This window comes from Daphnia carinata, chromosome 2 (genome assembly GCF_022539665.2).
Source record: "Daphnia carinata strain CSIRO-1 chromosome 2, CSIRO_AGI_Dcar_HiC_V3, whole genome shotgun sequence".
Taxonomy (NCBI): Eukaryota; Metazoa; Arthropoda; class Branchiopoda; order Diplostraca; family Daphniidae; genus Daphnia; species Daphnia carinata.
Window position 1 is genome coordinate 3,716,893 of NC_081332.1, and position 27,993 is coordinate 3,744,885.

Here is a 27,993-nt window from a genome sequence, read left to right on the forward strand (position 1 = left end):
AGTTCTAACGGTCTATTGTTTCAAAGAGGATGGCAAGAAAGCAAATAAAAAAAGAAAAGCGATCCGGAGAAAACAGTTGGGCGGAGTTATCACGATCCTCTCCTTCAAAAAAAAAAAAATAAATGTGCTGAGACGATACTCTTATGGCGCAGCATGCGTGAAAACGATAGAATGTTAGCTATAACTGAATTCCCCCTTAAATAAAGAATTAGAATATATATTAATTGTAAATGCTGCAAGTCCACACAGTAGATGTTACAAGTGGGTAGAAGGACTGTATATAATAGAAAAAAGAAAAAGGCAGTCGGATAGAGCAATCCGATCCGGTGCTGGGCTATATAGCTCAGAGTCAATTAAACCGGATCGAATGGCCTCTCCCCCAACGCATTTCACATCAACTTGGCCCTCTGCTATTTGTCGTGCCAAGAGTCTTTTTTTGTTTTTTGTTTTTTTCTTGCACGATGAATGTTGAAGCGCGTTCACATTCAGAAAATGAAAAGCGCTTTTATTTTTAGTGGGTAGAGAGTGGGTCGATCTACGTGACATTCGATGAAATAAGAATTTATTCTTTTCTTATATTCTCTTTGAAGTGCGTCATGCAGTAGGAGCTATGCGCATAATAAAAAAAAGAAAAAGGCCACTTGTTTCACTGGTACGAAATACGAGATTCTATGTTTGCATGTTATATATTTAATCTAAACGATATATAACGTAGCGAGCTTGTCGAACGTGCACGAACGTTTTAATCGAAACATTTTTAGATCGACAAATTTTAATGAAGCCTCGAGAGAGTTTTGCCTTGATGATATTCAATCAAACCCTACTGGATAACAGAAGGCTAACTAACATTATTCATTTTTGCTCATTAGTGCAACGCTTCAAAAGAAAGGGAACTCACCCTCTCCTTCTGCCCTAATATTCTATATAAGAAGAATAAGAAATAGCTGCTTGCTGATGATACATAAATTCAGACGAACGCCCTTGCAACGCATTTGTGAAAAAAAAAATGGGGTGGTGGCAGAAGTGCGCAATGACCGGCTTCGTGTTACCATTTCCTATATTCTATAGCGTAGGGCCCTATATTCGAACGCGGGTTCGGTCACACCCCGCCCGCTACGACATTTTTTACTGTCTTTATTAGAATAGCAAGCGCTATGTGTTGTAACCGTTTGTATAAAGCGATGGCCTTTTTTCTCCCTTTAAATCTTCTTTTCGCTTGATGCCAAAAGGGGCCTCAACGTATTCACACCCCCTCAGATTTGTGTGTGTGTGTGTGTAATATTCCCTAAACTCATCTCAAATCAGTTGTGTGTGTATGTGAGTCTATTTTATAACAGACGAGCTGAGATTCGAATTTCAGTCCGGAACCCCCTCCGCCTTAGCAACGGCTTTTTTCTTTCGCACCTCTGGATAAAAGCGGACGTTGTTCACATCTCAGTTCTCCCAATCGCGTGTTTTAAAAATATACTTTAAATGTAATAGCGAATCATTTTAATGTACAGGTATAACACCGTGTGATCCGCAATTTGTGTTCGGTTGAACGGCCAACGACCTTTCCACCTGAAAGTGAAAGGATTGTTTCCCTCCGGCCTTGGATGGTCCTTTTTTTTTCATCCGTACAATAGAAAACAAAACTCACCCCTTCCGTACAATTTCCGAAAAAACAAGCGCACAACAAGATGTTCTTCCGCGGTCTCCCCATTTTTTTTTTGAAAAATCCCTTTCAGTCTAAGACTATCAATAGAGAACAATAAAAGAATGAAAACTGGACAAGAATCGCACCCTGGCATCGATTGTGTCTACACATCATACAGAGCGGAAGAAGTGGGGGTCGCATCCATCATCAACTGTTTTTTCTTTCTCATCCGCAAGGGCCTTTTAAACGGTCGCAGACGGACAATAAAAATAAAAGAGATAAGCAAAAATCTGCATGTTTTCACTTTCAATTGAATTGAATGTAAGTGTCTGGGCAAAAATCGCGGAAGAAAGGCGTCATATTAAAGATGATGATGATGCGAATAATGGGCCCGGCGGAAGCTGCCAATTATCTCTGACAACTCCCTTGCATTTGCTACGTGTTGCTGCCCCCCCATACGGTTAGCCGAACAACAATCTATATACTAGCTACGTCTGCGTAATTGAATGATTGGTCAATTCCGTTTCGACCTTTACACGGTTATTCGATATACACATCAGGTGATGCCATCGATCGACTGCTGATGGGTGGATGCTGGGAAATTACAAACGAGCAGCTAAACCAACCGAAACGAAAAAAGTAAAAGTGGCAAAAGAAATAAATGGTTTACAATTGCACATTTTGGTTCATGGAGTGACCATGAATTTTTTTTATGTTTGATACTTCGCGATCGTCTCCGATTGCTTTTCTCGTTACAAGGCCATTAGCAATGAATGTTAGAATCAAGCTCTTGATAACAAAGTGTACACTTGGAAAAAAACGTATTGGCTTTTGTGTTTATTGAAACGTGGACTCATCTTTTGACGGAGACTATGGGTGTAGGGATGGAAAAAGAACAACTGGACACTCGGAATCGATTAAGATGAATTACTCCCGGTTCGTTTTACACACGTTTTTTTCCAGCTCGGATATGTGAAACAAGGTCGTTAAAAATGCGACACACACACACTGAGCGCACACTCATTAACAGCACAGTGTGCGTAGGAGGAAAAGGGGAGGTGGGCTGGCAGTTGGTCATCAGTTTGCCCTAAAAAAAAAAAAAGAAAATTGAAAGAAAAACGACTAGTAGGTGAACATCAGCGTTGCTACGGTCAAAGAGAAACTCTTCGTCCGCCTCGGTTCTTCCGCCATGTTTGATGCTGTGTGAAATGTGAGATATCTCTTCCAGAGCCGGAGAGATGAAGGAACACACAAAAAAAAGGACTGTAAGTACGTTGGAAGGAGGGTTCAGTCGCAACCATATATATTGATGGATTCTTTTGCTCTACTTTTGAAAGCCTCCACCCCCACATTTGCATCAGTACCGTTAAACTTGAGTCATTTATGATAATAGTTTACTGTTCAAATACAAAATCCAGATGTGGATGAAGATTTTTATGCTTTCGAACAACATGAACATTTCAGAAAAAAAAAATTTAACTGTGATTTCCTTTACTGATCCAGTCAGGATGCTGTAGTAGTTTATCTTCATGATCGAACCGGAACTTGTGGCGGTACAGCAGTGAAAAGAAACACAAAAAGAAGGAAGTTACAAGACAAGGAAAGGGATGATGGCCATCATCACAAATTGTCTGTTTTTTTTTTTCTATAGAGCCTATTCTTCTTTATTTCATTGTCGCTCCTCACACATGATTTCCATCTCAAATATGTGTGGATATATAGCTGTCATCTTACTCTATATCGATATGGCGATCGGAAAAGTGTCATTTCCCTATCATATTCGAGCTATGGAGAACACAAGTATTATAGTTTTTATTGGTTTCATCGTCCGAGTCTGATGATAGCCTGTTTATTTCGAATCAGATTCTTCTCTTGTCATATCGATTTGCTCAATAAAACACAAGAGCTTTTATGGACGCAATTTAAGTGATCAATTGGCAACGCTGTTAAATTGTATTCTCTAGTACGTAAAAACAGCTGCAACTCGATTCAGGTGTGTGTGCCTTTTTGTGCTCCCCTCTTCTTTGTAATCTGTTCTCTTGTCGTAATCCGTTCAGTTCTGCTCACGTGTTGGCCGAGAGACAAAAGGAAACATTTCACTCCCATTCGGATACAAGCAGATCGAGATAATCAGTACGTATTCAGTGAAACCCAATCTAGGAATGGGGGGTCTTTATCATGTCCACGAGAGAAATCTTTTAGGTGTCGACAGGACACAAGTTGATGACGAAATTTTTGTTTTCCACATCATTTGGCGTCGTTTAAATTCTTGGCGTTTTTCAGTGTGCAACATTCTAAGTCCCATCATTCACACTCACATAGTTCACCACCCTTACATGTCATTTGAGAGCAGCCATTACCACCCAGGGCCTATCTTTTCTCTTCATCTGATTTTTTTTTAGTTTTTCCAGTACTATCGGATTTTTTCTTTGCTCTCGTTTTTTTTCCCTTTTTCGTCGATGGAATTTTATCAGTTTTTACTTCCTTTACACAGAGATACGGGCGTTTGTGTTACTGGTTACACACCTACACACAGAAGACTTGGTTCGATGAAGCAGACTGAAAAAAGGGACTTTGGAATGCTACTGCTGCTGTAAGTGTCATGTTCTTCATCATCGTTGTTATTAGATAGCGGGAAATGGTAACGCATTGAGTCAACGATATTCAAGATATTTGATGACGAATGATGAGCAACATCATCGATGCTGCACAGCATTGGTTTTGTCTCATTTATTGTTTTTCTGCTGAATTTTGCATCTCATGTCTCGACAAGTCCGTTTGTCAAAAATGCAGCACGAAAGACAATACGATCGGTCCATAAATCTCTGGCATCGCCGACGGCACTTACAGTACGTCAGTTTTTATATTATATGAATGGATTCAAATCTCCGATTACGTACCAACGAGTTCGTGTCGTAAACTCATGAAAAACAATTTTCCTCATGTAACCACGTTCGTAACAAGTACAAAACAGGATTCGAATTCGGGAAATATTTAGACACACTCACGACTACTAGTATTGCCAAGTTGGGGGTTGGGTGAACGATGAATTGCCACTAAAACAAACAAATCGTCAACCAACTGCATAAATATTACTAGTCGTTACGTTACTATCGAAAAGAAAAAAACATAAACAGAACCAATAATTTATCACCCACTGAAAAATGACGGTATGTCGAAACATTCTTCTCAATGTCAATAACAAAACTAACTCAATTTTTATTTTCTCATCAGATCTGTTGAACAACAGATGATGATCGGAAGAGTTGCTCAAATGTCTATAACATCCAAGTGCACACACAGAAATAATAGGCCTGTATTACTCGGACGATGCCGACGGACCAAGTCGTAGGCGAGTATCGAATTGCGACAAGTCGGTGAAACACGACCGCTTCTCTTTTTCCTCTTGGGCAGCAGGCAACAAACTGTTTCCAAGAAAGCTCCGTTGAGCAAAAATTAATAAAAAAAAAAAAAAGGGAAAAGAGAGAAATAGAGAAAACACAGTACTTGAATCGCACATGGAACAAGTCATATTATCTTTGATTAGGATTCGATATCAACAACTTCCTTCTTCTCCGCCTCCCCAAGTTTATTAATAAACTCTTGTTTCTTGATGGAAGAATATGAAGACGCTTCACTGGCGCCTTATTACCAACCCCTTTCTCTTTTGTCTTCTCTCTCAATGCCCTTTTTTTTGTTCCATCTTTATGGTGAAGTCCGTATCACGTGTCGTGTCATTTCCATCATCGCGTCAGAGGGTAACGAGGTAATGACCGGGGCGGTAACCAGAGCTTAATCACTGCTCTTCTCGCTGGCAGTTCTAGATGCATTTTTCGATGGGGGGTTGTCTAAAGAGTGAATGCAATATTTTTTCCTTCCCCTTTTGTTTTTTTTTTATATTTTTGCACTCCAGTTGTCTGACCATCAGACGAGTTCTAATGTTTTACAATTCAAGAAGGAATAAAGACAGATAGTGTGGATGGGTATGAGAAAGGTCTTTAACGTGACCTCTCTTTAAATGAGGTATCATGACTAGTTATAACGATGAATCTACGATGAAAGCGAATGAGATTATAATAAGAAGGGGAGACGAGAAACAATTAGTAAAATTAATTAAGAAAAACGATTGCTATGTAATAGTGGCGTATGGACAATCTTCGCGTTTGGCGGACGGTTTTGATCAACGGGCCAACTGCGTAATTAAAGCAGCACACATTTCGAAAAACTCCATCGTTGGGTGTCCTCCACCAATCGACAGCTGAGATTGCGACACGTCTGGATCTATACATTTAAAAAAATTGCGTTGCCATGAAGTAATCGTTGAATTTAAAAAAGAAATGATGATAGAATATTCGCAATGGACTTACTGGAGCTTAGTTGTTCGTTTTCTTCTGTGCTGAGGCTCTTAAAATCTAACAGGTACGATTTGTAATCGACTTGGTAGAGTTGCAGCGACATTTTTGCGTATCGACCATTTACCGGGTTCTTGCTACGTACGCGAACATGAAAGGGATTCACCGTTCTCCATTCCTGAAATGTAGGTTACATTACGGAATTCAATACAAATCACTTTTCTCTAGACAAATCGATAGAAAAAACTCACGAAATCCAAAGTCTTCATGGCTCTGTAAACCTCGTACATGATGTCATGAGGCTTACTTTGTGATCTGATGCCTGTAAACAAGTATCAAATCAACATGAGGGACGCAAAGTTCATAGAAAAAGAGCAAAAAAACAATATCATGGACGCGTATGTAGTACCTAAATGCCATTTGGCTCGTTTCATTGGGGTCTTTTGTGCAGTTCGTTCGCCGGCACTGGCTGCTCGTTCACGGAACGCAGCTGTGTTTGATTAGAAAGACAATATAGTTCGTTAGAAGATGATGTCATGGGATGCAATAGGATGTTTCAAATTACGCGCGATACGCTCCGGATGAGGTTTTATCCCTCCCGATGGTGTGGGGCTAGAGTCGCCAGGGCTGAAGGCAGCTGGGGGAGGACTACCCGCAATGTAAAAGTCTGATAGAAAACAAACAAGACTTAATTCAGAGGGAACAGTAATGGGCTTTTTACTATTTTGTTTTACCTCGCAGTTCGGCTTTGGCGGCTTCATCTGCGATGCGCTTATTATCCACAATAAGGTGGTATGCGATAGCCAACTGATCGTGCGGATCTCCACTTAAAAGGGCACTGTGCACTTCTTGCTCACGCACCCCGAATTTCTATGTGAAAGTAGTGAAATGGATTCTGTATCCACTGAGTTTTGATCTAATATTTTTTCTTTCTCACCTCACAAACTTCAGAGACTGCATCCGTATCGATCACAGACGTATCCTGTTCAACCGGGGAAGGAAACAAGTAGGCAGGCAAATCCTTGGCAAACCAGTCATGCTTCCTGGTAAATGAACATAAAACATAATGGATATTGAAGAGAAAGGCATTTGGAAGGACTAAATTACTTGACATCGTCTATCGTGGCCCTCTTCATGGGGTCCACCTGGAGCATATGGCACAGTAAGTTCACAACTGATTTGTTTAGATAGTCTGGTATTGGAAACACTCCAGCTATAAAAAAAAATATGCAAAAAATCATTAGTAGCTCTACGAGGAAGATAACTTTTAAAAAATTTGGTACATTTAATTTTGCGAAAGAGTGTTGGGACGTGCTCGTCATCAAACGGCAAGGTGCCGCAAAGTAACGCGTAAAGGATGACACCACAAGACCATACATCTACTTCTGGGCCAGCATACAATTTTCCCGAAATAACTTCTGGTGCTGCGTAGTTTGGAGATCCACAGCTGGTACGCAAGAATTCGCCGTCCATCATCATGTTACTGAGACCTAAATGAGATACCTTGATAACTCTTACTAAAAAAAAATGACTCGGGCTTTGAGGAAACTTACCGAAATCTGCGATTTTCACATGAAGATTAGAGTCTAGTAAAAGATTTTCTGGTTTCAAATCTCTGTGCACAACCATATGACGATGGCAATAATCTACTCCAGAAATGATCTGCTGAAAGAAACGCCTGGCTTCATGCTCCTTCAGCTGTATAGGTAAGGTAAATTAAATATAATTGTTTTGCATAGTGTATTATTAATGAAATGTGTTCACTGAATTTGAGAATTACTTTTCCATGTTTAACAATGTAGTCAAAAAGTTCTCCTCCTGAAACATACTCCATAATCATGAAAATATCTGTTGGAGTGCTAATTACTTGGTACCTAGAGTGATCAATATGCATATTAGAATATACAAAGTATGTCAATAATAGAAGTATGTTGATAATAATTTAAACATATCAATAGATTTTATTACAATTTGATAATGTGTGGATGGCGAAATAGTTTCAAATTTTGAATCTCTCTCCGAATCTTTCCAACAACATCCAGATTTTTTATTTTTTGGCGATTAAGAATCTTTATTGCAACTTTGTGGCCAGTAAGTTGATGTTCACCAACTACAGAAAATTCACGTTGATAAATGAATACAAAAAAAACAATATAGAGTCAATGTTTACTTTTGACTTTTCCAAAAGTGCCAACTCCCAATGTTTCTCCCAAAACATAATGTCCAATTTTTACAAGAGGCTTTTCTTGCGAAAGTAAAGCCGAGGCGATCGCAGGGCGTTCGGCCATTTTCCAGCTTGATTAAAAATCACCGAGTGAAAAGAAACAACCCCTAAAAAAGGAATTAAACGTAACGAAATAACTTAAAGTATTTCTTTGAACATTAGCCAGAGGAATACGCAACTTAATAAGACTAACATATGAAAGGTAACGCTAATTAAAATACCTCTAGAATGATTCCCAAATATGAAGTGTTTACAAAATATGAACACACAAATTTTTGTCACGTACACTTTACGTCGCACTGCGATGCAGTGGTCTGCTAACAAATCTGCTAACACAACAACTAAACAATTTCCAGTGGTTGGCATGTGACAGCAACGGACCCTATTATAATTTTGTAAAGAGTTAGTGAAAATGATATTAAAGTGTACGCTACTTCATTTTGCTTAATAGTTACGTTATTTTTTATTGGCTTAAGTATATTGCTATCTTTCAGTTTCAGTTGAACCCGTATCGAGAATGCATTTTAAATTCCAGAAAAGGATCCATGAGTGCTCAATAGATGTCTCTGTGTTAACCAACATAGATACAGTGACAGGTGACAGCGTGTTTTCCGCTTCTGTAGATGTGAAAATCGAACAGGAATAGCAATTTTTGAAAAAGCCCTAGTCGTGATTTTTTTCAGCGAAAGGGTACTGCCGAGTGTTCGAACGTATAGTCATGCAAAACGTAATTAACACAGTGAAAGGTACGGCGCTTGGAGTTGCAGAATATCTTACACCAGTGCTTAAAGTACGTACCACGTCGAAATCAACGTTGTAGTTTTTAGTTTTATTTTAACGATATTTATCTATAAATGTGGTTAACCTTTTTTTTTTTACAGGATTCAAAATTTAAAGAAACTGGAGTTTTAACCCCAGAAGAATTTGTTAAAGCTGGTGATCATTTGGTTCATCATTGCCCTACATGGCAGTGGGCAACTGGTGATGAATCTAAAATAAAACCTTATCTCCCAAAAAATAAACAATTTTTACTCACAAGGAATGTTCCTTGCTATAAGCGTTGCAAACAAGTATAATAATACCGTAAACTTCATATTTATTACTTGCCAATAGTAAAAAAAGTTTCTTATTTTTAGTTGGAATACACTGAGCAAGAAAAAATAGTTCAGCCAGAGGATGGTGAAGGTGGATGGGTTGATACACACCCTGCCAATGAAAACTCAACTGAAGGATCTGCAACAGCAGAAATGTCAAGCGAAGAAAAGGTAAACCATCTTTTCTTTCGATATAATATACAAATATACTTTATGTTGTATGTCTGTAGAGTGATATGGAAGAGGCTGATGATATGCAAAATAATTTGGGGAATGCCATAGCTGATCTTGCCCTTGCTGATGATGATGATGGTGAGGCTGCTGTGATGGAAGACAGTGATCTAGAAGATGAGGATGATGAAGTTAGTAATAAAGCTACCGATTTAAGATGCATATCATTTCCCGTTTTACGTAATAGGCAGAAGTCAAGCCAACCTTTGACCGCGAAAAAGTAAAACCGAAATTAACTGAGCCAAGTGGAGAAATTATTCAAACTAGAACGTACGACCTAAACATAACATACGATAAATACTATCAAACGCCTCGCCTGTGGGTTTCCGGTCACGACGAGGTATCACGAGATGTCGAAAATATGTTTCTTCATCAACAAAAATTTTGTTGCACCATTTTACCCAGCGCTAATATCGAATTTACATCGTGCACAGAATCGTCATCCGTTATCAGTCGAACAAATGTACGAGGACGTCAGCCAGGATCACGCCAAAAGGACAGTAACAATGGAGACTCACCCGCACATACCAGGCCCCCCTATGGCTTCTGTTCATCCGTGCAGGTATAACGTTACTGCAATTATATTCATGAACTGTCAACTACACAATAATAACATTAAAAAATCTTACATAAAGGCATGCTGAAGTCATGAAGTTCTTTATCCAAACTGTTACAGAAGGTGGAAGAGAGTTAGGTGTACATATGTACTTGATCATCTTTCTGAAGTTTGTTCAAGCCGTTATTCCTACTATTGAATACGATTACACACAGAACTTCACAATGTAATCAAATATGGAGGAATCTTTAAGCCATTTCTTGTTTGATTTTTTCTTAAAGAATCTTGTCATACAACCTGATGCATAGGCTATTGTTTTTAGATTAAAATACACCTTGTATTTGCATTTTCGAGAACCCGCGACCAGGTGCCACGACATTTGAAAGTATCGCATGATGTTGATAAGGTCATGCACTTTTACTCCTAGGTTCCCAACTACAAAGATATGCCAAGGGATGTTGAAGAATTCATAATGTAATGACCAATACCGTACTCTAGTTTTTATTTTAAGAAGATAGACTTAAAATTTTTTTGTCTGGAGTTAAAATTTTCTATGGCCAAAAATTTGGGACTGTTAATATTCGATACGGTAATGTCAAGTGCGGCAACTGTGGAAGTAGCAGAAGAATCTGCTGTTGTGAATTTTGCATGAAATTTTAGTTACAAGTTGTGCACTGAGCTGGTTTTGCGGCTTAATTGTTCACAGAATTAAGATAGTATTTGAATACGCAACAATAGAAAAAATGTTATCCTTTCGATTTCGTGCCATAGCTAACCTATCAACAGTGAAGAATGGTGTTTCTTTAAGCAACGTGTGTCAAAACACACAAAGTAAGCCATTGGTACATTGTTCAACCGGATTTTTTAAATAAGTAATTTCTACAGGCTCCTCAAGAATGTTGTATGATACCTTATCTACCACAAACCCTTCTCCAAAGTGGCAACTCCTTAGTGCAGTTTGTCTCGAAAGAACACCAATAATAATGCCTCCAATGGCGAAAATTGAAGAAGAAATGGCAGAAATATTTGAGAAGCTTGATACCACGAAAAGCCTCAAATCAGATCATGAACTAAAACAAGATGAAGACAAGTACCAAAACCAGAAAATTATGTTACATAGTTTTACTTCATTGACATTTTTTTTTTACCTCAGAAAAGTAAGTGCAAGTCTTGTAGATGGAAATCAAGATGAGAATAATCCAGATGCAGCAACAAGACAGACCGCTCAAGATTTTGAGGATGCATGTAATGAAGAACTTAATAAATTCATACCTTCTCCCAGGATAACAGGTACCTCCTTGATTTAAAAAAAGGGAAATATAATTGTTTATACAAATGTTTTACCTAGCTGAAGATTTGAGTGGAGATCGAAAATCTACAAATAGAAAACTGGACAAGCACCTATTGTTTGTTGTTCAAGAAAAAAATGAAGGCAAGAAAATTTGGAAGCTTCCCCAAGCTCAATGGATAAACGGAGAGACGCTACGTGAAACAGCAGAACGAGCCTTAAAGGAACATGTTAAAACACCCGATACGTCAGTGAGAGTGCTAGGAAACGCTCCATGGGGTGTGCACACCATCAAGTATCCTTCGGCGACTCGGGAAAAGGTAGGCTTTACTGGTGCAAAGATCTTCTTCTTCAAAGCACAACTTCTTTCTGGGTGCACGACTTGTTCAAACACAGAATACCATTGGCTGGGCAGAAACGAGCTTACAGAATATTTTGATCCGCAATACTTGCGTAGCGTCCAAAAATTTCTTATTGATGAAGATTAGTACGGTTAAACGTAGGATTTGTTAGACAAGTCATAAAATACATCATTTTGTCTCCCATTTCCGTTTCCATAACGGATATCCCCATCCCATTTAAGCTAAGTGAAGAAGTAGATTGGTTTGCACATTATATTTTCATCAATCAAGATACTGTTCGATGTACAAGTATAGCATGGTCTCAAGCTAGTTCATAAGAATGAGAGTTATGAAGAAGTTATCAAAAAAAAAAGATAGAGAAAACGAAATTTACTTTAAAATGTCGACAAAAAGGAAAAGAAAGAACCGATTAGATAAGAAAAAGCAACTTAACTGATGGCCAAACTTGCAATAGCCCAGTGATTGTTTTCGACATTACAAATCAAGTTAACTTATTTTTCAGCTATCGTACCACAAAATGTTCCAACGTGACTATTCGATGGCCAAGTCCCGAAAGCTATATGCTTGAAGGAAACACAGTCGAAAAGCGAGGTTAGAACAAAGATTGAAAAGGAAAAGTGAACGAAAGCAATTTTACAAACTGTTTCTAAATGAGAAATGAGATGCAATCCTGTAAATCTTAGCTGTTCATTACTTCAAATGTCCTGCTATAGAAGTTAGTAGTGTGTTTTAGGTTTTGAAGTCGGTAAAATAACTTGAGTTTTAAGAACGGACGCACCACTTTAATACAAGAAAAAAACAAAAATAATCAAGAAAGTTATGAAGGGAAAGATAAGGGCAAAGGAAAAAAACAAAAACAAACGGCATTGTCGCTTTTTAAGTATGATACGGAGCAACGTAAGTGGCAGGAAATAGGCCGCGGCGGGGGCCAATTTCACCGGTCCACCAATGCTGATCAGAACGGTCGGTCACAGTGATGACGTCACCTCGTTTGAATTCCAACTCACCTGGTTCTTGAGGGGTGAAATCGTACAGTGCCTGCACCAAAAACTGTCGGGAAATTCATACGAGAAAGTATTACTCAATCGTTGGCCTAAAGGTAGAAAAAATACACGCAGATGTGTACTACTAACAAACTTACCTCTTCAGGCACCATGTCTCTCAATTTGATATCCTGAGACCGAGAAACAGATGTGGAGCGATGGTAGTCGACCAGTTCGTTGAGCGAGTTGAATTTCACAACCCACAGAAAGAATTTGCCCTGGGCGTCGCGAAGTACCTTAAAATGCTGAACACCGTCGCCGCATCTGCAGGACAAAAAAGAAGAAAAATTAGAACATCCAACATGGAATTTTCATGGTTAAACACAATGTAGATCTGGAAAACATTAAACTACAAGAAGTTGGACTGTCGAGCTGATGGCTTCCTTGTCCATAAAGAAAAAGTACTCATCACCGCCAGCTAAGCGGATAGGAACCTTAACGCAGATTAGGCGGGCATCACAAGAAGGTGCAAGAGAATTGAAGAAAAATTTATAAAAAACGAAGAACGATGCCAAGTTCCTGTTTCGTCATACATAGCTGCTCGAGTGGTGGTTCAATTAGCAAAGAAAGACAAATTGGCTATCGATCTAACTTAGAAAAATGCACATTTTACCGACTAACAAGTTTTAGGGATGCACCACCAAAGGGTAAAATTAATTCCCAAAACACAGTGGAACTGAAGATTCAAACATGACGTAGCAAACAGGTCATCATTCTACAAATTCAAATGTTATACGCAATCCGTCTTTGTTTCTTGGGGAAAAATGACAATTCAAGCCCATTCCACAGTGAAAAGTAGATGTGAATGGAATTGGACAGATGGAATGTAAACGGATGTTGCGTCATCGACCAACTCACGCACTGCGTTTCAGAAAACCTTTGCGTGATGAACTTAAAGCTACACAGAAAACCAGCTAACCGGATTGAACACTGGTTCATTAATTTTCTATTCAAAGTGGTCTTCCCTGTATGGCAAACGAATATGCCATACACAGCCTGGTGGCTCGATCGTACAATGTCTGATCTCATATAAATGATAGCCGTATGTCTGAAATTCTTTCACGCTCCAAGCATACTCGTGGTGCCAGGAAGGGAAGACATTCTGGTTGTTTGAGTGCTAAGTTTTCCCCGGTTACACACGCAAAACAAACAAAACAAAAACACTGGAATAATTAAGCTAGATGAATCTTGGCGGGACTTAAAATAAGGTTTTGCTCTTAAGAGTTTCTCAACAAATAGTTAGACATTTAGCTATAACCAGAATCAGGCATTCAGGACAGTAACTTATTTCCTTTACATATAACTTTTTTTTACATATTACATACTAAGAATAAATTTTCAGCCAATTATACTGGGCAAAGCATATAGGTTTCTCCTACCAATATTACATTGTCCAATAAAATTGTTAAACTTTTTTTAGTCTCGACTAATTGGAAAAATATTGCTGTTTGATTGTTATATGTAAAGGCAGGCAGTGGTATTTATTTTATAATTAAAATCCGCATACTTGACAGAAAGGGAAAAATCTCCAGGTGAGCTCTCGCTGACTCTAACAACAAAGGCACCTTCATGTTTGTTGCCTAGTAATTTCTCAGCATCAGCTCTTGTTATTCTTCCATAGTACCAGCTGTGAATGTGAAAATAAATATGTTATAAATAACTTAACGTCTTCACATTTTTTCATGCTAGGCTTACTCATGATTTTTCATTTCGATGTAGTTGCTGGGAATCAACCCCTCTTTTCCTTCCAACTCTGCTCTATACCAGTTCAGATCATCTTCCATGTTCAGAATCTATATATTGGTAAAAAACAAAACAAATCATAACATACTCATGACTAAAACTTCATGAATTTGCCAAAAGCATCATTTTCTAAGGTTACCTTGAGAACCTGTCCTTTTTTAAAACTAAGCTCATCTTCAGCAGTGGCATTGAAGTCATGTTTAGCAATGGCCTCCATTTCCAAAGTAATAACAACAGTTTACAAAATCACAGATGATTAAAGTATTTTCTTGGCAAAACAACGTTGTGAGAAGGAATTTCCTTTTCAAGGCTAGGCCGGATGTGCACCACGGCGAAGTTTTCTCAAGAGAAACTAATATTGGCCAATCACTTAGACGGTTTAGCTGTGTGCAACGTCGAATTACACTTCTCGAAACTCAAAAACGAATAGCATTTCTCACAAATATTTAACAATATTGACTATCAACTGACGTTTCCACGATTGTTTGATTAACTTGACACCGTAGTTTTCAGGGCGCTACGAAAGTCAGACAGCCATAATTTTGGGAACCCTAGTTCAACATTTACACACCAGTCTTTTTTTAACCAATGGAATTTTCGAAAGGACATTTGTTTAAAATATTTCATTAATATGAGATATCATTTTTGAAAATCGTGAATAACTAATATAGAAAGGTAACAAACGAAGTCTCTGTTTTGGTTGCTCGTCAAATCTGAATTTTAACAGCTTTTTGAATACCATGCAATGCGAAAAAGCTGGCAACGTCGAATTCCGAAGGTTCATTTGAATAAAGCTCATTTGAAAAGCCCCTTTGAGAATTCTACGACGTGTTTAGACCTGCTCAAAGAAAGTAATCCAGTGTGCAAATTTTTACCTTGATATTTTAGAATTCCTGTCCCACAAATGGTAGAAAATCAGTAACATTTACCACATATATAATTTTCCTCAAAATTATTATAGATTTTATTTTTATCGAAAATGAAATTTATTCTGTACTTTATGGCTGTAATTGTACTGGGCACCAGTAGTCAGTCTAGTTTAGTGGGGTGGATTTTAGGCAGGGATAGCTCTCCTTTTAATATATTGAATAGTGAAAAACAATTTGACAAACTTATGACTGCAACAAATGAAGAACATAAGATAGAAGCATATGACCCAAATGAGAATGCCATGGAAGCGAAATCTGATATTCCATTTGAGCTTAGTGTGGCAGATGAGAAGTTCATTGCAGATGCACAAAAATACACTGATCTAAGTCTAAGTGAGCTGGATGTCTGCCAACATAAAGTAAGGATTTTGTTTTGTGTTTTATGGAGTGTTTAAAGCAAGTTTTGCTATAAAATAACAATGGTTAATGCCTTAACAGTTGATCCTCCAACTGAAACAAGACTGTAATGATCTATCAGAGGAGGATCTATCGAAGTTGGGAGTTAACCTTCTGAACTGCCAGTCAAGGCTCGAAGGAAGAAAGGTCTTTCCATGCACATCTTTAATGGTAACATCATTTAAACAGTATTTGAATTAACAGCTTAAACTGAAATTTTGGTTTTGGTTCCAGTCCTTGAAAGAATGCACTAGTGAAATGGACTCTGACACATGGAATGCATACCATATTCTTTCAAATAGAGCAAGATCAGTTTGCTATGGAGCCAGGCAACAACAATTCCGAGCCTTGACTCAAATGACAGTCAACAAACTTATGGCTAGTTCGAGCCAACAGTTGGGATTTATCAGAGAACTCAAGGTTTGTTTCATTATTAAGTAACCAAGTTTAAAGCTTGTTAAATGATTTATTACCAGGCTGAGCAAGAGGAACTAGGATCATTGGCTGCAGATACTTTGACATCTTTAACCAAAGGTCAAGAGCAGCTATTGGAGCAGCAAGAGCACCTAAAAGCCACCCAGCAGATAGCTTCACAACAGTTAAGCAGCACAATTAGAGAACTGTCAAGGTAATGTTTCCTTTATTGTTACTGTTAGTTTCAAATTGACATGGTTTTCATTACCTACAGAGAGCGCGCTGCTGCCTATGCAGGTCAGCGCCAACTTTCCGCCCTAAGTGATTCGTTAAAAGAAACTTTGGATCAAGCCGCGCAGTTGGCGATGGAACAAGAAAACGAACGAAAGGTAGCACAACAACAACTCCTGAATTCTTTGATGAATATTGAAGGACACGTAGGCGAAGTTTGGAACCAATTAGGTATTAGTATACTCTCATAGCTCTGTGGCACGACTATAACAACTTTTAACGTTTTAGAGGAAAGCGTAAATAAATTACTAACTCAACAAGATCATGCAGCGCAAATGCAAACAGAAACTATAGAAACGCTACAGCGACTAAACCATACTTTTCAGTTTTTGTTGAGCGTATCCGAGAACAGCCGAGAACAACTGAATTGGATTCAAAGCTTGGTTGCTAATACTGGTAATTGCTATTGTGTAAGTTTCTTATTTTATTTTCAATTTTAATGAGAGTTGAAAACAGAAAAAAAGGTCGGGAAGCTGTCGACCTGGGTTCTCCACGTCTGCTATTTCCTCTTGGGCATGTTGTTGTTAGGTAAAATTCGCATCATTAGCGGTGAAAAAGTGTGATTCGTTCTTCCTAAACACATTCTTTTTTTTTTTTTTTTTCGTATTATCATTTAGCATTCGTACAAGCCCCATCGTACATGCGGTGGATATTTTTGTTCTTGGTTCCTATTAATTTATCAATGGACCTTCAGCAAGGTGTTGCAATGGATGCTCCGGCCCTCGTAGGCCTTCTTTTTGTCGTTTCTACTGGTAGTTTTGTTTTTCTTTAGTTTTATGTAACTCCGCGTTATTGACTTGTGTTATTATTTTCAAAATAGGTTATCGAGTATTCTTGTATTTGAAATCCCGCTGCAAGCCTATTCCGCGCTCTGTTGATAAGCCTCAGGAGATCCAATATCGTTCTTCTACTCCAGATGCGAAAGAGTTTGCGACGAGCATTACGGACAATACGGTGGAAGACCTGCTCGAGGGCTGCACTTTGCTGAATGACACATTCGATGGAGATCGTAGCAGCACGCCGCTGCCTTCCCCCTCGTTCGAAATGTTCATTTCGCAACAGAAACATAAAAGCGTTCGTTCACTTCTACAAGACAGCAAGCTTGGTGATACAAGTTTTGGAAGCGCTATTCATCGTCGCAGCCCTAGGAGAGCGAACACTTCGAATTCGTTCAGGGAGCCTTCCCCTACTCGATCTGTAGCTTCAAACATCTCGATCAATCAGTCGAGAAGGTACTATAATGCATATATAGATGTAAAAATTCATTATTTATTAAATTCTTTTTTAAAATTGTAAATAATAGTGGTACACCGCGTCGACCGGCTACTCCTCGCCGCAATTGCTCTGGAACATGCGTAGACGGCTCTAGTTGCCGTAACGCATGCATGAGGGATTCCGTATTTTGCTGGCAGCACAAATGAATTACTTCTTCAATAACTTGGGTGATTTTTTTTCATCTTATCCTTATACAAAATTTATATGCTTTTAACTCCTTCCTTTCCAACTTATTCTGTGAAAAAATACACGACTTAATTCATGATTGAATTTTTAGATTCAATATGTGTGCTTATTAAAGCAACGACGAAGGATGGCACCTGCGGCTCCAATTCAAGGTAGGGCCCAATTATCCTCTCACTTCTTATGCATGAGCACGTGTTTTGAGGGAAACGAACGAGTTCTTTTATCACCATCGAAATTTTTTGGCTTTGACAACAATAATCGACAGTCTCAGCGTAGGATTTTTTTTTAAAATTCCTTTCTCTTCCGATTTTTTGATTTGCAATTGCACAGTTTTGAATAAGGTTCTACTACCTTCAATTGCAAAAAAAAAGAGGAAGAAATGAAACTGCGTTTATGAAAAAGTGTACACTGTAATATGCGTCTTGAGTATTTTGCGGGCTGTTTTTTATTATTATTTACAATAATAACACGAATGGTTCAATCTCGGCGTCTTGGCGTAGTCTGGATGTGAATAGGCTCTGATTATATTTGTTTCCGGCGCAGGGTGAAGTGATGTATGAATCGGAATAGTAGAACAAACGTTTTTTCTTCAGATAGTTGTCTAGGTAACATTTGCGTCATATAGACAACATTTACGCTTAACGGCTGAGGAAAACTCGTGGCTGCGCCAGATGTACATGATTGGATTGTAAACGGTGTGAACGAGAACAAGCTCCCGAAAATATGGAATCATCCAAGTTACGGCCGTACAATCGTCGTAGACGTGACCGCAATAGAAGGCTCCTAACCATACAATAAATATCGGTGAAGAAATGATAGCCAGCGATGTGACACCTTGCGCTAATGTCCACGCGGCTTCTATTTCGAGTTTACTAATTGCGTTGCTACCGACGTGGACGAAAAATTCTGGGGATTTTGTCGTTTCTTGTTCGGGGACATCCATTCGGTTTTGCATGCGATCTGCTTGTGATAATGAGCCCATCGATTGACATCGGCCTTCCCTGTGTCGGAGGAAATACGTTTTTGTCTTCAAATAAATGACGATTTGAGCAATGAAGCAACTAGTAACGAGTACAGTTAATGTAAAGACAATGATTTTTCCGTGCGGCTCGTTTTGATTGCAACTGACGTTTTTCGGAATTCCGTACCAAAAATACGGTGTTTTAAAGAGGATGGAAAGAAGGACGACTCCCGTTAACTGCCCAGCGATGATGAGTTTGACGGACACTTTGTTTTTGTGCCAAAGAGGGTAGGTGATGGCGACGAAACGATCAATCAAGCCCAGCAGTAGATTTAAGAGCAAACTTGCGTAGGGGATGCCAACGAGAAGAAAAAATATCCAGCAGGCCGTTTTGCTTTCGGGCATCAGGTAGAAGACGATGAGTTCGTTGACGCTCACCGATTGGGCAAACAAATTGGAAAAGGTTACACCTAACCAAGAGATGTGACGAGGCTTGTGCAATCGCCGTTGCACGATAATAACAACGGCGATCAACAGGTTGAGTGGTGCACCGACCGAAACACAAGTGATGATGGCCAGCGGCAGCAAGGCAAAGACGGTAACCGGTTCCGTCTTGTTCGTTCCATCGAACACGATTTCGCTGGAAAGTGGGATGGAAGACATGCTCGTTTCGATTTACATTGATAAATGGCCGTTCATCACTGAATTGTTGACTTAATATGTATATTTTCCGTGGAAAGGATATGTGGAGTACTCGGGCGCTTGCGCACACCGCAACAATTTGTCTTCATTTTGAACGATCATTCCTCTTTTGAATATTTTATCTCTTTTGTGCTCACGCATTGCTTTTGCCCTTCAATGTACTCAGAACTTCGTAAAGATGTATTCTCAAAATTAAACAATTAATTTCCAGTCTTTATGTCGGCTTACCGCGGTCGCTAATCCTATTCGCAATAGGAAAGTTTGAATAGAATTAAAATGCATTTTCGGCATGCTTCTAAAGAAGTCATCATGTAATTTCAGCGGATCAGTAATTTGTATCCCCTTCCACTGGAGATAGGGAATCGTGTATTGTCATGGCAACAAATCCCACCAACAAACAATTTGAGTAAAAAACGATACAGACAAATGGAGGCATACCCGATTCTTTTCTTATTGAATCCCGTCGTCTTAATCAGTAAATGGAGGAATTCTTTTGAAATAATACGCTGGCCATTTATGCAGTTTGTGGTAACCACGACAAGCTGAATGAAATGGGTCAGTACTCTGTTTGTTCTAATGGGTTCAAAAGAACCGCATTCATTTTTAAAAACGGACCTATAATAGGCTACTTTGATTTGAGGAATCCATTAGAAAAGAGAAAAACGTATCAACGATTTCCCTCGACATCTGGCAAAACGTTGCAACGTACATCATATTCCCACCACAATTTTTTTTAAAACTACAATGTAAAAAATCCATTTCACTATCCCATGATAGATTGAAAGCACCACACGACCAACCAGGAAAAAAAAGGAGCAAAAAAGATGCCGAATTTTTAAAAAACAAATACAGCAATTTTAAATGATATTAGCCGTTTAAGCCGCCGACCCGCATTTCGTGTTGAAAGACCAATCACAGTGGCTCTGAAATTAAAAAAAAAAATTAATAATAATATGAATTGTTTGAGATTTGTTTTTAAAATTTCGGAATTTTTGTTGTTATTGTTGTACTTACTCGATTCCAGTACAACCCTCCGGGGCACCTGGCTTCGGCCCATTGTCCATTCACGCACTGATAATAGCTAGTACAAGCGGATTCATGCGGCCGGAAGGATCCGCTCGTGCAGCTAGTTCCTTTACCCGAAATGGGAGCCCAAATACTTACACTTTCCGAACTGTCGTTGTTGTCATTACCGCCATCTACTTGATGTTTTTTAAAGAAACGAAAATGTTTCATTGGTGGAAAAATTGTTTTGCATTTTTTTTGTTTTTTTTGTCAACTCACATTTCATTGGTGAATTGGCGCACGTTTCTCCCGATGCTGGGTAATTGCGTAGTACGCGGTTGATAGTCTTGAGCAGTGGGTATGTTTCGCATCCGCACCGGTTGCGGAAATCGTCCAAGTCTAGCGCCCAGATCATAGCGCCGCCGAGTTTCATTGTGCGAACGAGATCGGATTTTCTACGGACAATGTCCACGTCGTCGAAAGAAACCCATTGATCCCCGCGGTAGGCATATGGCCCCATGGCTCCTTCTTCATCTTGTACAACTGTCCATCCGCTTCCTTTGACTTGTTTGCAAATCTGTTTGATCCATTGAAATGAGAAATTGACGTTTTAAACTTAAGAAATGAATGAAACGAATTTAAACCTCGTAATAGGCAAGGAATCCAGCTTGACGCGTAAATTCTCCTTGCTGGCCGGTTCCTTTAGCCGGAGCGTTAAGTCCGTTGACGCTGGGATTTTGCAGTGTGAATGACTGGCCGTAGAGCGGAACCCCGAGAATGAGTTTAGCCGGATCAGCTCCAAGTTGAATCCAGTAATTGAGCGTGTAGTTCGTGTTGAAGTAAGCAACATCAGCTTCCGAGTGGAGACTGAAAGGGGCGACGTGTCCAGTCTTTTTGTCCCAGTGTCCGTGATAGTCGTACGTCATGACGCCGATCCAGTCGAAATCTCGTGAAAGTGATGGCACGTCGTAGCCAGCATCGATAACGGCCTTGGACGGCGAGACGGCTGCTGACAATAGCCAACCTCGCGGAGTGAATGCGGCTCTCAATTCGCTTACCAAAGATGCGAAAGCCGGTTTGTCCGATGCGGGACCAGCATTGCAATCCACCTGCGTATTTTTTTTTTTAAAGATTACGTTATCTCACGTAAATTCATTTTGTTTCCGATTGCTTTATACCTGCCAACATTTCGGATACTCCCAGTCGAGATCGAGTCCGTCAAATCCGTACTTTTCAATAAAGATAATGGCGTTATCGATGAAACGCTTCCTGGCTGCTGGATCGTTGACCATGCGGCTGTACTTGTTGCCCAGCGAATCATTCCAACCACCGAGAGCGATGAGAACCTTAATGCCGGAGCTCTTGAGGGCTACTACTTTAGCGTAAAGTTTCGGTCCGTATTCGTCAGTGTCTGACCATGAGTCGAATACGCGCATGGTCAATTGGGTGGGGTCTAACGTGGCAAAGCCGTAAAGGATGTGAGTGCACAGGTCGACATCGATGTCAGCTGGGGAGTATTTGGCTTCACCGGGGCGATACCAAGACCAGTTGGTATAATAGCAGATCACCTTGTATTCACCTGGCATTTGAAAATATGTCGTTCAGAACTTTTTATAAAATCTTTTTTTTTGCATATTGTACCTGGTTTGGATGGTTTTGTAGGCCCTGCTGGTCTGGTCGTAGTTGTAGGTCTTGTTGGCCTCGTTGTTTCTGTTGGTCTTGATGGCCTCGTTGTTGTTGATGGCCTCGTCGGTCTACCTGTTGTGGCTACTAATGAGGGCGTCGTTTGGGATCCACCCGGGACAACTGGAGATTCTTTTTTTTCAAACAAATATTTGATTGAATTAAGCGTGAAATGTTGTGGCAAGGAATTGAGGTCTTACGGCCGTTGAATGGGCAGTTTGCGTTGGCTGGCCAGTCGCACACTTTTATTTGTTGATTCCAATGCAGTCCAGGTTGGCAACCTTGTTCGATTAGCTGTCCGTTGACGCACCATTGATAGGCAGAACAATCGGGCCCCCTTTGACTGTATTGTCCTTCTTGACATTGTTCAATAACCGGTTCGATGGCTGGTGGAGGTGGTGGCCGTGTCGTAGGTCTGGGTGTAGGTCTGGATGCTTCCGTAAAGCTGATCGTCGGTACAAAGGGGGTAGTAGAACGTGTGGGGGCTGAAGTGGGTGGCAAGGTAACTGTAAAAAATCATAGCGTCAGATGAAACTGTTGATTTGATTTTGATATTTTTTTTTTTTAACGTACTTTGATCGTCTGATTGGCAATTGACTCTTTCGGGCCAATCGCAAAGCGTTTCGTCGTTGTTCCAGTACAGCCCGGGTGAGCATTTGTTCTTCTTCAAAACGCCCATGACGCATCTAGCAAAAGAAGTGCAATCGCCCGGCACAGGGTAATATTGGCCGTTGATGCAATTTGTTTGAGTCGGTGGCTCAGTCGGTGGTTGGGTTGGGGGTCGTGTTGGAGGTCGTGTCGGTGGTCGTGTCGGTGGTCGTGTCGGTGGTTGGGTTGGCGGGCGAGTAGGTGGACGAGTAGATGGTCGGGTTGGCGGCGGGGTTGGTGGACGGGTTGGCGGCGGGGTTGGTGGACGGGTTGGCGGGCGGGTTGGCGGTTGAGTTGTTGGGCGAGTAGGTGGCCGAGTTGACGGTGTAGTTGGAACTGAAAATTCCACAAAAGACGAGTTTCATTTTACTTTTTAAATAGCCGGGCACAAATGTTGTAATATTCAAATTTTTACTCATTGGGAATGTGGATGGAGTGGTAGGCCTTGTACTCATGCCCGAATCGAAACCAGTTGTGATGGCCAGCGGGGGTGGGGTGACTGGTGGTGGTGGACGTTGGCAGTTGATTCCAGGTGTTGGCTGTGGATCCGTGCGGATGCCAAGGGCTCTTGCGATAGCTTTTGTCAAAGGGAAAGCTTCTGTGCAGCACGTATTTTTGAAATCGTCCATGTCAATGGAGAAGACCATCGCACCGCCAAAGCCCTCTCTTTTGATGTAGTTAGCTTTACGACGGACCGAATCGACGTTATCGTAACCAACCCATTGATTACCCCTGAAGGCGAACGGGGAATCGTTGCTCACCTCGGTCCAAACACCTTGACGCACTGTTAATCAATTAATCAATGGCCATTTTTATCATTGGCAAAGAATTATACGGGAAGGTTGGCACTTTGACTTACCTTGATGACAGATTTCGTAATAAGCCAACATGCCCGCTTGTTGGGTGTAAGGGCCAGGGAATCCAGCTCCTTTGGCCTTGACACCGATGGCCGCTTGATCCCTTGTTGTAGCCGGAACGGCTAACGTGAAACTCTGGCCGTAGAAAGGAATACCAACGATAAGTTTAGCCGTCGGTATGCCCTGTCTACTCCAGTAGTTCATGCTAGCTTCGACACTGTCTGAATCGCCGCTCCCTTGAAGTGGAGCTGTGTGTCCCGTCATGCCCTCCCAGCTGCCGTGAAAATCGAACGTTGGCACCGTGATGAAATCGGCGTATCGTCCGAGTGCGGCTCCGTCGAAAGCCGTCACAGCGACGTTCTTGTAACCGGCCACGTTAACGCCCAGCAAAAGATCGTTTCTGCTAAATTCACGGCTCAATTCTTGTATTAAAATGGGGTAGTTTGTTCGGTCGAACGCGGGTCCTTTGGAACAATCAGCTTGCCAGCAAACCGGGTACTGCCAGTCGAGGTGCAAACCGTCGAATCCGTACGTTTTGAGGAAAGCCACTGCGTGAACGGCAAACAAGGAACGCGCCCTGGCGTCGGATACGAGCCGACTGTAAGCGTCGTCCCGCGATTCCGTCCATCCGCCCATTACCAACATGATTTTCATACTAGGATTCATTTGTTTCAGCGAAATAATCCTGGCGTACATTCCTGCGTGAAACATTTTTCAGAATTTTTTATTTCAATTGGGTATTTTAAAAGCATTTTTTTTTTCTAAATTTACTGTTGCTGATGTCCGTCCAGATGTCATTGCTCTTGATGAGCAAAGTTTTCGGATCTAGCCCCGCGTAGGCGTACAAAACGTGAGTGCAGCTGGATGACAACACGTTCTCTGGAACGAATTCGGCATCACCGCGTCTCAGCCATGCCCAGCTGCTGTAGTAGCAGACGACCTTATAGTCATTATTCTTTTGCAATCGCCGTTCTGCTATTTTTATTTATTTTTTTTTTTTTAAGAAAACAGGTTAATTGAAGGGATTTCTAAGAATTAAATCGTAATGGGCTTTACCGCTTGTTCTGGAATTCTTTGAATTGCACTGGACGTTCTCCGGCCAGTCGCATACAAAGATGCTTGGGTTGAACAGTAAACCAGCTGGGCAGTTGAAGAAATAAGCGTTCGGTCCAACGCAACGGTAGAACTGACTGCAATCCCCGGGATGGGGGAAAAAGCTGTCCCCTTTTATCAGACAGTTTGGATCGAATCCGTTTGAAGGAGCAGCTGTCGTTGGTGCGGGAGGAATGATTGGGATGGGCTGTAGCGGAGCAAAAGTAGACAGTTCAACTGGACCGGATGTCGTAGGCCGCGATGTCGTCGTCGGACGAGGCGGGGCCGTTGTTGTGGGTCGAGGTGTAACAGCTGTCGGTGTTTGTCCATTTCGACCTAATCCATCGTTGATTGCGCCTAACAAAGGCCTTTGAGGTCCACAATCTCCTTTGATGTCGTCCAGTCCCACTGCCCAGATCATTGCCCCTCCCAGTCCGGTCCGTCTGATGTAATCCATTTTCGCTGCGACCGACTCCACCGTGTCGTAACCAATCCATTGATCTCCTTTGACGATGTACGGACTTCCAGCCGGATCTTGCAATTCTTGCCATCCGCCATCTTGCAGCCATCTGCAAATTTCGAAGTAGGCAACGAAACCGGCCTCCTTGGTGTAGGGACCGACCATTCCAGCACCGGCGATCGGTGCCCGGGGTTGCGAATTGCTCGGATTGGCCAGTCGGAAATTGCGTCCGTAAAACGGAATTCCGAAAATGATTTTTGAAGCCGGGGCTCCTTTAGAGATCCAGTAAGACAAAGCGCCGTCAGAGTGCAGGTTTTGCGTAGCGCCCGTATCGAACGGACGCCTCGATAGCGGGGCGTGGTGATCGGCGTAATTGTCCCACGTGCCGTGAAGATCGTACGTCATGACGTTAATGAAATCCAACGATTTGGCAAGTCGCGGCACATCGTAGCCTTCATTGATCCGGAAGGTAGCTGCTGGAACAGCCGCCGTCAAGAGCCAATTGCGTGGCTGGAAGACGGCGGACATTTCCTCCACCAACAAAGCGAAATTCTCTTTGTCAGCCCATCTACCGTCGCGATCCGTTGCACCTTTTGATTTTCAAGTATGAACAATTAAAGAGTGCGGTGTCTAATTGAATTGCATCCCGCCCCTGGGTTAAATTCGCGCCGGTCTACTTTTCAGTGGGAATTTTGGAACAAACGTTGAAAGGGATAATCATCAAGAAGATGCTCTCTGTTTTCGTACTTTGATCTTTTGCATCTTTCGTTTCTTAACGAGCTTTTGATCTGCTGACGTTCGAGCCCTATTTTTTTTTTTTTTTTTCAAAAATCGTTTCCCTCCCTTCATTTATCACAAAATCCAATGGAATTGAATTAAAAAGTTTGCGTACCTGGATACTCCCAGTCGAGATCGAATCCGTCAAATTTCCACTTTTCCATAAAGACGACGACGGAATCGATGAACTTTGACCGGCTGGCTTTGCTGGAGACCATCTGCGAGTACTGTTTACCTCCTTCGGACCAGCCGCCGATGGCAATCATGACTTGTAGGTCAGGGTTGATGTTCTTGAGGGCCAGCGCCGCTCTAAAACCGCCTGCGTCATTGAAAATTCAAATTTCATTCACACAACGTGTTTTTCTTTGTTTTAAATGGGAGGTGGGAGGGTGGGGGGGGGGTGATTACCCCTGATGACTTCGTAGTCTGGATCGAGGATAGTGACGGTCAGCGATGTCTTGTCAAGTCCGACGAACGAATAGATGACGTGAGTGCATCCGAATGGATCCACATCGGCCGGGCTGGTCGTCATCGGCTCTTCACGATAGATGGCCCATGATTCGTAGTAGCACACGACCTTGTAATCCTCTCCTGCACATCATTAAATACGTCGTCATATCGATTTCAGATCACACGTATAGAAAATTTTAAAAACACGTTCCCATTTTCACGTAAAAGGGCATCGGAATAAATTAACAGCACGAAAGAACAAAAAAAAAACTCAAAAGATGTTCAACTCGTCTCTGAAAGGCGTGTCTGATATTTGTCTGCGACCTATAACTCTTTCTCATCTTCGTAAAGGCCCGAAACGATCGAGTCCTAACGGGGATCTTACCATTTCTAGTGTCTGATAACGGATCGATTGGCACCGGATCGACGGGTCGCTCCAATTCGTCGACGACGGGCGCTTCATTTTGATACGAATGACCGTTGAATCCTTTGTAACTCTCCGGATAAGACTGTTGCTCTTCCACGTAAATCGTGTTGTCCCGAATTCGGTTGCGTTCATCATGGGCCGGCTGGTCGTGCTGGCTCGTGTCTTTGGTTTGGCTGAGGATTTCGAGCTCCATGAACCGTCCGCGGGTGTACTGCGATTGCTGTCGGCGGATGTCGTCGGAATTTGGCCGATGCTCGATAGCACCCCGGTTAAATCCGACGACCGGTTCCACGGCTACTAGCGTCCGTTCATTAGCATAGTCTCGCTCGACACCATCCATCAACTCTTCTCCACCGGCTTGCGCGCCGATGAGAAACGTCACAACCAACGCGAGGCACCACCGCAGTTTCATTGTTCCGTCTCAACGTTGTTCTCTGTGTGTGGGCGGATTAAGCAGAAAATCTAAAAACAAAAGAGACAGAAAAACAATTTTTTCCCTAATCCCTTTCGATCAAAGTCAAACGTGCACATTATTTATAACGAAGGCAATGTTTAATAATTTGTTTGGCTTCATTATTGGGAATGCCGTCCAATTTTTGTTTGTGTTTGCATGGGGGGTGGCAGACCTACCGCGGCGGCTTATATTTAGCTTCTTATTTATTATGAAATCCCCCGTTGCCTTCTGGCGTATGCGATAATGTGTGTTGACTTGCTAATGAGGACGTGGCCCACGCGCTCATCCGTCATCATCACTTTTCAAAACTTCCGACAAATGAACTCAAAATCGGCGGAGAAAAAGGCACAACGACTCGTACCGTGATGAGTATTAGAATAAGCGTGTCGTGAAAGGTAGCTGCAGGGCATCTGTTCGATGGTCAAACGCATCTCATTGAAAACTCCCTGAAAAAAAG

The 27,993-nt window shown here is 41.2% G+C and overlaps 7 protein-coding genes and 1 long non-coding RNA gene across 10 annotated transcripts; 4 read left to right on the forward strand and 4 right to left on the reverse strand.

The window, feature by feature from the left end:
* Positions 1 to 3,624: 3,624 nt before the first annotated feature.
* Positions 3,625 to 5,759, forward strand: LOC130686505 (uncharacterized). Its single transcript, XR_008999887.2, has 3 exons — positions 3,625 to 3,769; positions 4,131 to 4,806; positions 4,871 to 5,759. It is a non-coding gene; the product is annotated as an uncharacterized LOC130686505 (long non-coding RNA).
* Positions 5,688 to 8,567, reverse strand: LOC130686464 (5'-AMP-activated protein kinase catalytic subunit alpha-2-like). Its single transcript, XM_057509602.2, has 14 exons — positions 8,434 to 8,567; positions 8,159 to 8,319; positions 7,957 to 8,098; positions 7,769 to 7,862; positions 7,542 to 7,686; positions 7,272 to 7,478; positions 7,096 to 7,201; positions 6,926 to 7,031; positions 6,723 to 6,858; positions 6,554 to 6,655; positions 6,398 to 6,478; positions 6,240 to 6,310; positions 6,004 to 6,166; positions 5,688 to 5,917 (listed from the first exon to the last, which is right to left on the reverse strand). The coding sequence occupies exons 2-14, from the start codon at positions 8,274 to 8,276 to the stop codon at positions 5,817 to 5,819; spliced, it is 1,572 nt and encodes a 523-aa protein (XP_057365585.1). The 5' UTR covers positions 8,277 to 8,319; positions 8,434 to 8,567; the 3' UTR covers positions 5,688 to 5,816.
* Positions 8,568 to 8,788: 221 nt separating this feature from the next.
* On the forward strand, positions 8,789 to 10,439 carry LOC130686475 (ubiquitin-like-conjugating enzyme ATG3). The gene is made up of 7 exons (XM_057509616.2): positions 8,789 to 9,002; positions 9,094 to 9,282; positions 9,349 to 9,477; positions 9,537 to 9,668; positions 9,725 to 9,877; positions 9,972 to 10,099; positions 10,173 to 10,439. The coding sequence occupies exons 1-7, from the start codon at positions 8,931 to 8,933 to the stop codon at positions 10,321 to 10,323; spliced, it is 954 nt and encodes a 317-aa protein (XP_057365599.1). The 5' UTR covers positions 8,789 to 8,930; the 3' UTR covers positions 10,324 to 10,439.
* A 304-nt stretch (positions 10,440 to 10,743) lies between these two features.
* LOC130686477 (large ribosomal subunit protein mL46-like) lies at positions 10,744 to 11,926 on the forward strand. Its single transcript, XM_057509618.2, has 4 exons — positions 10,744 to 10,924; positions 10,979 to 11,183; positions 11,247 to 11,383; positions 11,442 to 11,926. Exons 1-4 carry the CDS (start codon positions 10,837 to 10,839, stop codon positions 11,867 to 11,869), a joined length of 858 nt encoding a protein of 285 aa, XP_057365601.1. The 5' UTR covers positions 10,744 to 10,836; the 3' UTR covers positions 11,870 to 11,926.
* Positions 11,927 to 11,981: 55 nt separating this feature from the next.
* Positions 11,982 to 14,790, reverse strand: LOC130686504 (growth factor receptor-bound protein 2). Its single transcript, XM_057509648.2, has 5 exons — positions 14,669 to 14,790; positions 14,482 to 14,579; positions 14,294 to 14,413; positions 12,885 to 13,050; positions 11,982 to 12,793 (listed from the first exon to the last, which is right to left on the reverse strand). Exons 1-5 carry the CDS (start codon positions 14,744 to 14,746, stop codon positions 12,620 to 12,622), a joined length of 636 nt encoding a protein of 211 aa, XP_057365631.1. The 5' UTR covers positions 14,747 to 14,790; the 3' UTR covers positions 11,982 to 12,619.
* Positions 14,791 to 15,439: 649 nt separating this feature from the next.
* On the forward strand, positions 15,440 to 18,243 carry LOC130686457 (protein brambleberry-like). Of its 2 annotated transcripts, XM_057509591.2 has the most exons (11): positions 15,440 to 15,817; positions 15,897 to 16,025; positions 16,089 to 16,274; positions 16,331 to 16,482; positions 16,543 to 16,730; positions 16,788 to 16,955; positions 17,016 to 17,087; positions 17,177 to 17,311; positions 17,380 to 17,791; positions 17,863 to 18,001; positions 18,112 to 18,243. In XM_057509591.2, the coding sequence occupies exons 1-10, from the start codon at positions 15,509 to 15,511 to the stop codon at positions 17,978 to 17,980; spliced, it is 1,869 nt and encodes a 622-aa protein (XP_057365574.1). In that variant the 5' UTR covers positions 15,440 to 15,508; the 3' UTR covers positions 17,981 to 18,001; positions 18,112 to 18,243. The 2 variants fall into 2 exon arrangements, with proteins under 2 accessions (XP_057365574.1, XP_057365573.1); XM_057509590.2 differs by lacking the exon at positions 18,112 to 18,243 and having other exon boundaries at positions 15,441 to 15,817; positions 17,863 to 18,099.
* Positions 18,244 to 18,621: 378 nt separating this feature from the next.
* On the reverse strand, positions 18,622 to 19,644 carry LOC130686950 (beta-1 adrenergic receptor-like). Its single transcript, XM_057510109.1, has one exon. The coding sequence runs from the start codon at positions 19,642 to 19,644 to the stop codon at positions 18,622 to 18,624; it is 1,023 nt and encodes a 340-aa protein (XP_057366092.1).
* Positions 19,645 to 20,012: 368 nt separating this feature from the next.
* LOC130686440 (probable chitinase 10) lies at positions 20,013 to 27,544 on the reverse strand. Of its 2 annotated transcripts, none has more exons than XM_059494176.1 (15): positions 27,041 to 27,544; positions 26,614 to 26,796; positions 26,321 to 26,524; positions 24,933 to 26,018; positions 24,648 to 24,851; positions 23,879 to 24,574; positions 23,435 to 23,803; positions 22,945 to 23,355; positions 22,572 to 22,877; positions 22,330 to 22,494; positions 21,867 to 22,267; positions 21,333 to 21,797; positions 20,968 to 21,265; positions 20,698 to 20,885; positions 20,013 to 20,606 (listed from the first exon to the last, which is right to left on the reverse strand). In XM_059494176.1, exons 1-15 carry the CDS (start codon positions 27,492 to 27,494, stop codon positions 20,559 to 20,561), a joined length of 5,478 nt encoding a protein of 1,825 aa, XP_059350159.1. In that variant the 5' UTR covers positions 27,495 to 27,544; the 3' UTR covers positions 20,013 to 20,558. The 2 variants fall into 2 exon arrangements, with proteins under 2 accessions (XP_059350159.1, XP_057365541.1); XM_057509558.2 differs by having other exon boundaries at positions 20,698 to 20,882; positions 22,330 to 22,503; positions 27,041 to 27,543.
* Between the last annotated feature and the right edge of the window lie 449 nt (positions 27,545 to 27,993).

Excerpts from the sequence above, each read along its gene's own strand:
- LOC130686477 (XM_057509618.2), top strand. The coding sequence starts at position 10,837 with ATGTTATCCTTTCGATTTCGTGCCATAGCTAACCTATCAACAGTGAAG. Across the intron at positions 11,184-11,246 it reads CTAAAACAAGATGAAGACAA|AAAAGTAAGTGCAAGTCTTG; the intron begins GTACCAAAACCA and ends TTTTTACCTCAG. Across the intron at positions 11,384-11,441 it reads ACCTTCTCCCAGGATAACAG|CTGAAGATTTGAGTGGAGAT; the intron begins GTACCTCCTTGA and ends TGTTTTACCTAG.
- LOC130686504 (XM_057509648.2), bottom strand. The coding sequence starts at position 14,746 with ATGGAGGCCATTGCTAAACATGACTTCAATGCCACTGCTGAAGATGAG. Across the intron at positions 13,051-14,293 it reads GATTTTTCCCTTTCTGTCAA|ATGCGGCGACGGTGTTCAGC; the intron begins GTATGCGGATTT and ends TTTGTCCTGCAG. Across the intron at positions 12,794-12,884 it reads GAGACATGGTGCCTGAAGAG|TTTTTGGTGCAGGCACTGTA; the intron begins GTAAGTTTGTTA and ends ATTTCCCGACAG.
- LOC130686440 (XM_057509558.2), bottom strand. The coding sequence starts at position 27,494 with ATGAAACTGCGGTGGTGCCTCGCGTTGGTTGTGACGTTTCTCATCGGC. Across the intron at positions 26,797-27,040 it reads GTTATCAGACACTAGAAATG|GAGAGGATTACAAGGTCGTG; the intron begins GTAAGATCCCCG and ends AATGATGTGCAG. Across the intron at positions 26,019-26,320 it reads TCTCGACTGGGAGTATCCAG|GTGCAACGGATCGCGACGGT; the intron begins GTACGCAAACTT and ends GAAAATCAAAAG.
- LOC130686464 (XM_057509602.2), bottom strand. The coding sequence starts at position 8,276 with ATGGCCGAACGCCCTGCGATCGCCTCGGCTTTACTTTCGCAAGAAAAG. Across the intron at positions 7,863-7,956 it reads CATCCACACATTATCAAATT|GTACCAAGTAATTAGCACTC; the intron begins GTAATAAAATCT and ends TGATCACTCTAG. Across the intron at positions 6,859-6,925 it reads CAGTCTCTGAAGTTTGTGAG|AAATTCGGGGTGCGTGAGCA; the intron begins GTGAGAAAGAAA and ends ACTTTCACATAG.
- LOC130686950 (XM_057510109.1), bottom strand. The coding sequence starts at position 19,644 with ATGTCTTCCATCCCACTTTCCAGCGAAATCGTGTTCGATGGAACGAAC.
- LOC130686475 (XM_057509616.2), top strand. The coding sequence starts at position 8,931 with ATGCAAAACGTAATTAACACAGTGAAAGGTACGGCGCTTGGAGTTGCA. Across the intron at positions 9,478-9,536 it reads AAATGTCAAGCGAAGAAAAG|AGTGATATGGAAGAGGCTGA; the intron begins GTAAACCATCTT and ends GTATGTCTGTAG. Across the intron at positions 9,669-9,724 it reads TAGAAGATGAGGATGATGAA|GCAGAAGTCAAGCCAACCTT; the intron begins GTTAGTAATAAA and ends TTTACGTAATAG.
- LOC130686457 (XM_057509591.2), top strand. The coding sequence starts at position 15,509 with ATGAAATTTATTCTGTACTTTATGGCTGTAATTGTACTGGGCACCAGT. Across the intron at positions 16,026-16,088 it reads TTCCATGCACATCTTTAATG|TCCTTGAAAGAATGCACTAG; the intron begins GTAACATCATTT and ends TTTTGGTTCCAG. Across the intron at positions 16,956-17,015 it reads AAGCTTGGTTGCTAATACTG|AAAAAAAGGTCGGGAAGCTG; the intron begins GTAATTGCTATT and ends AGTTGAAAACAG.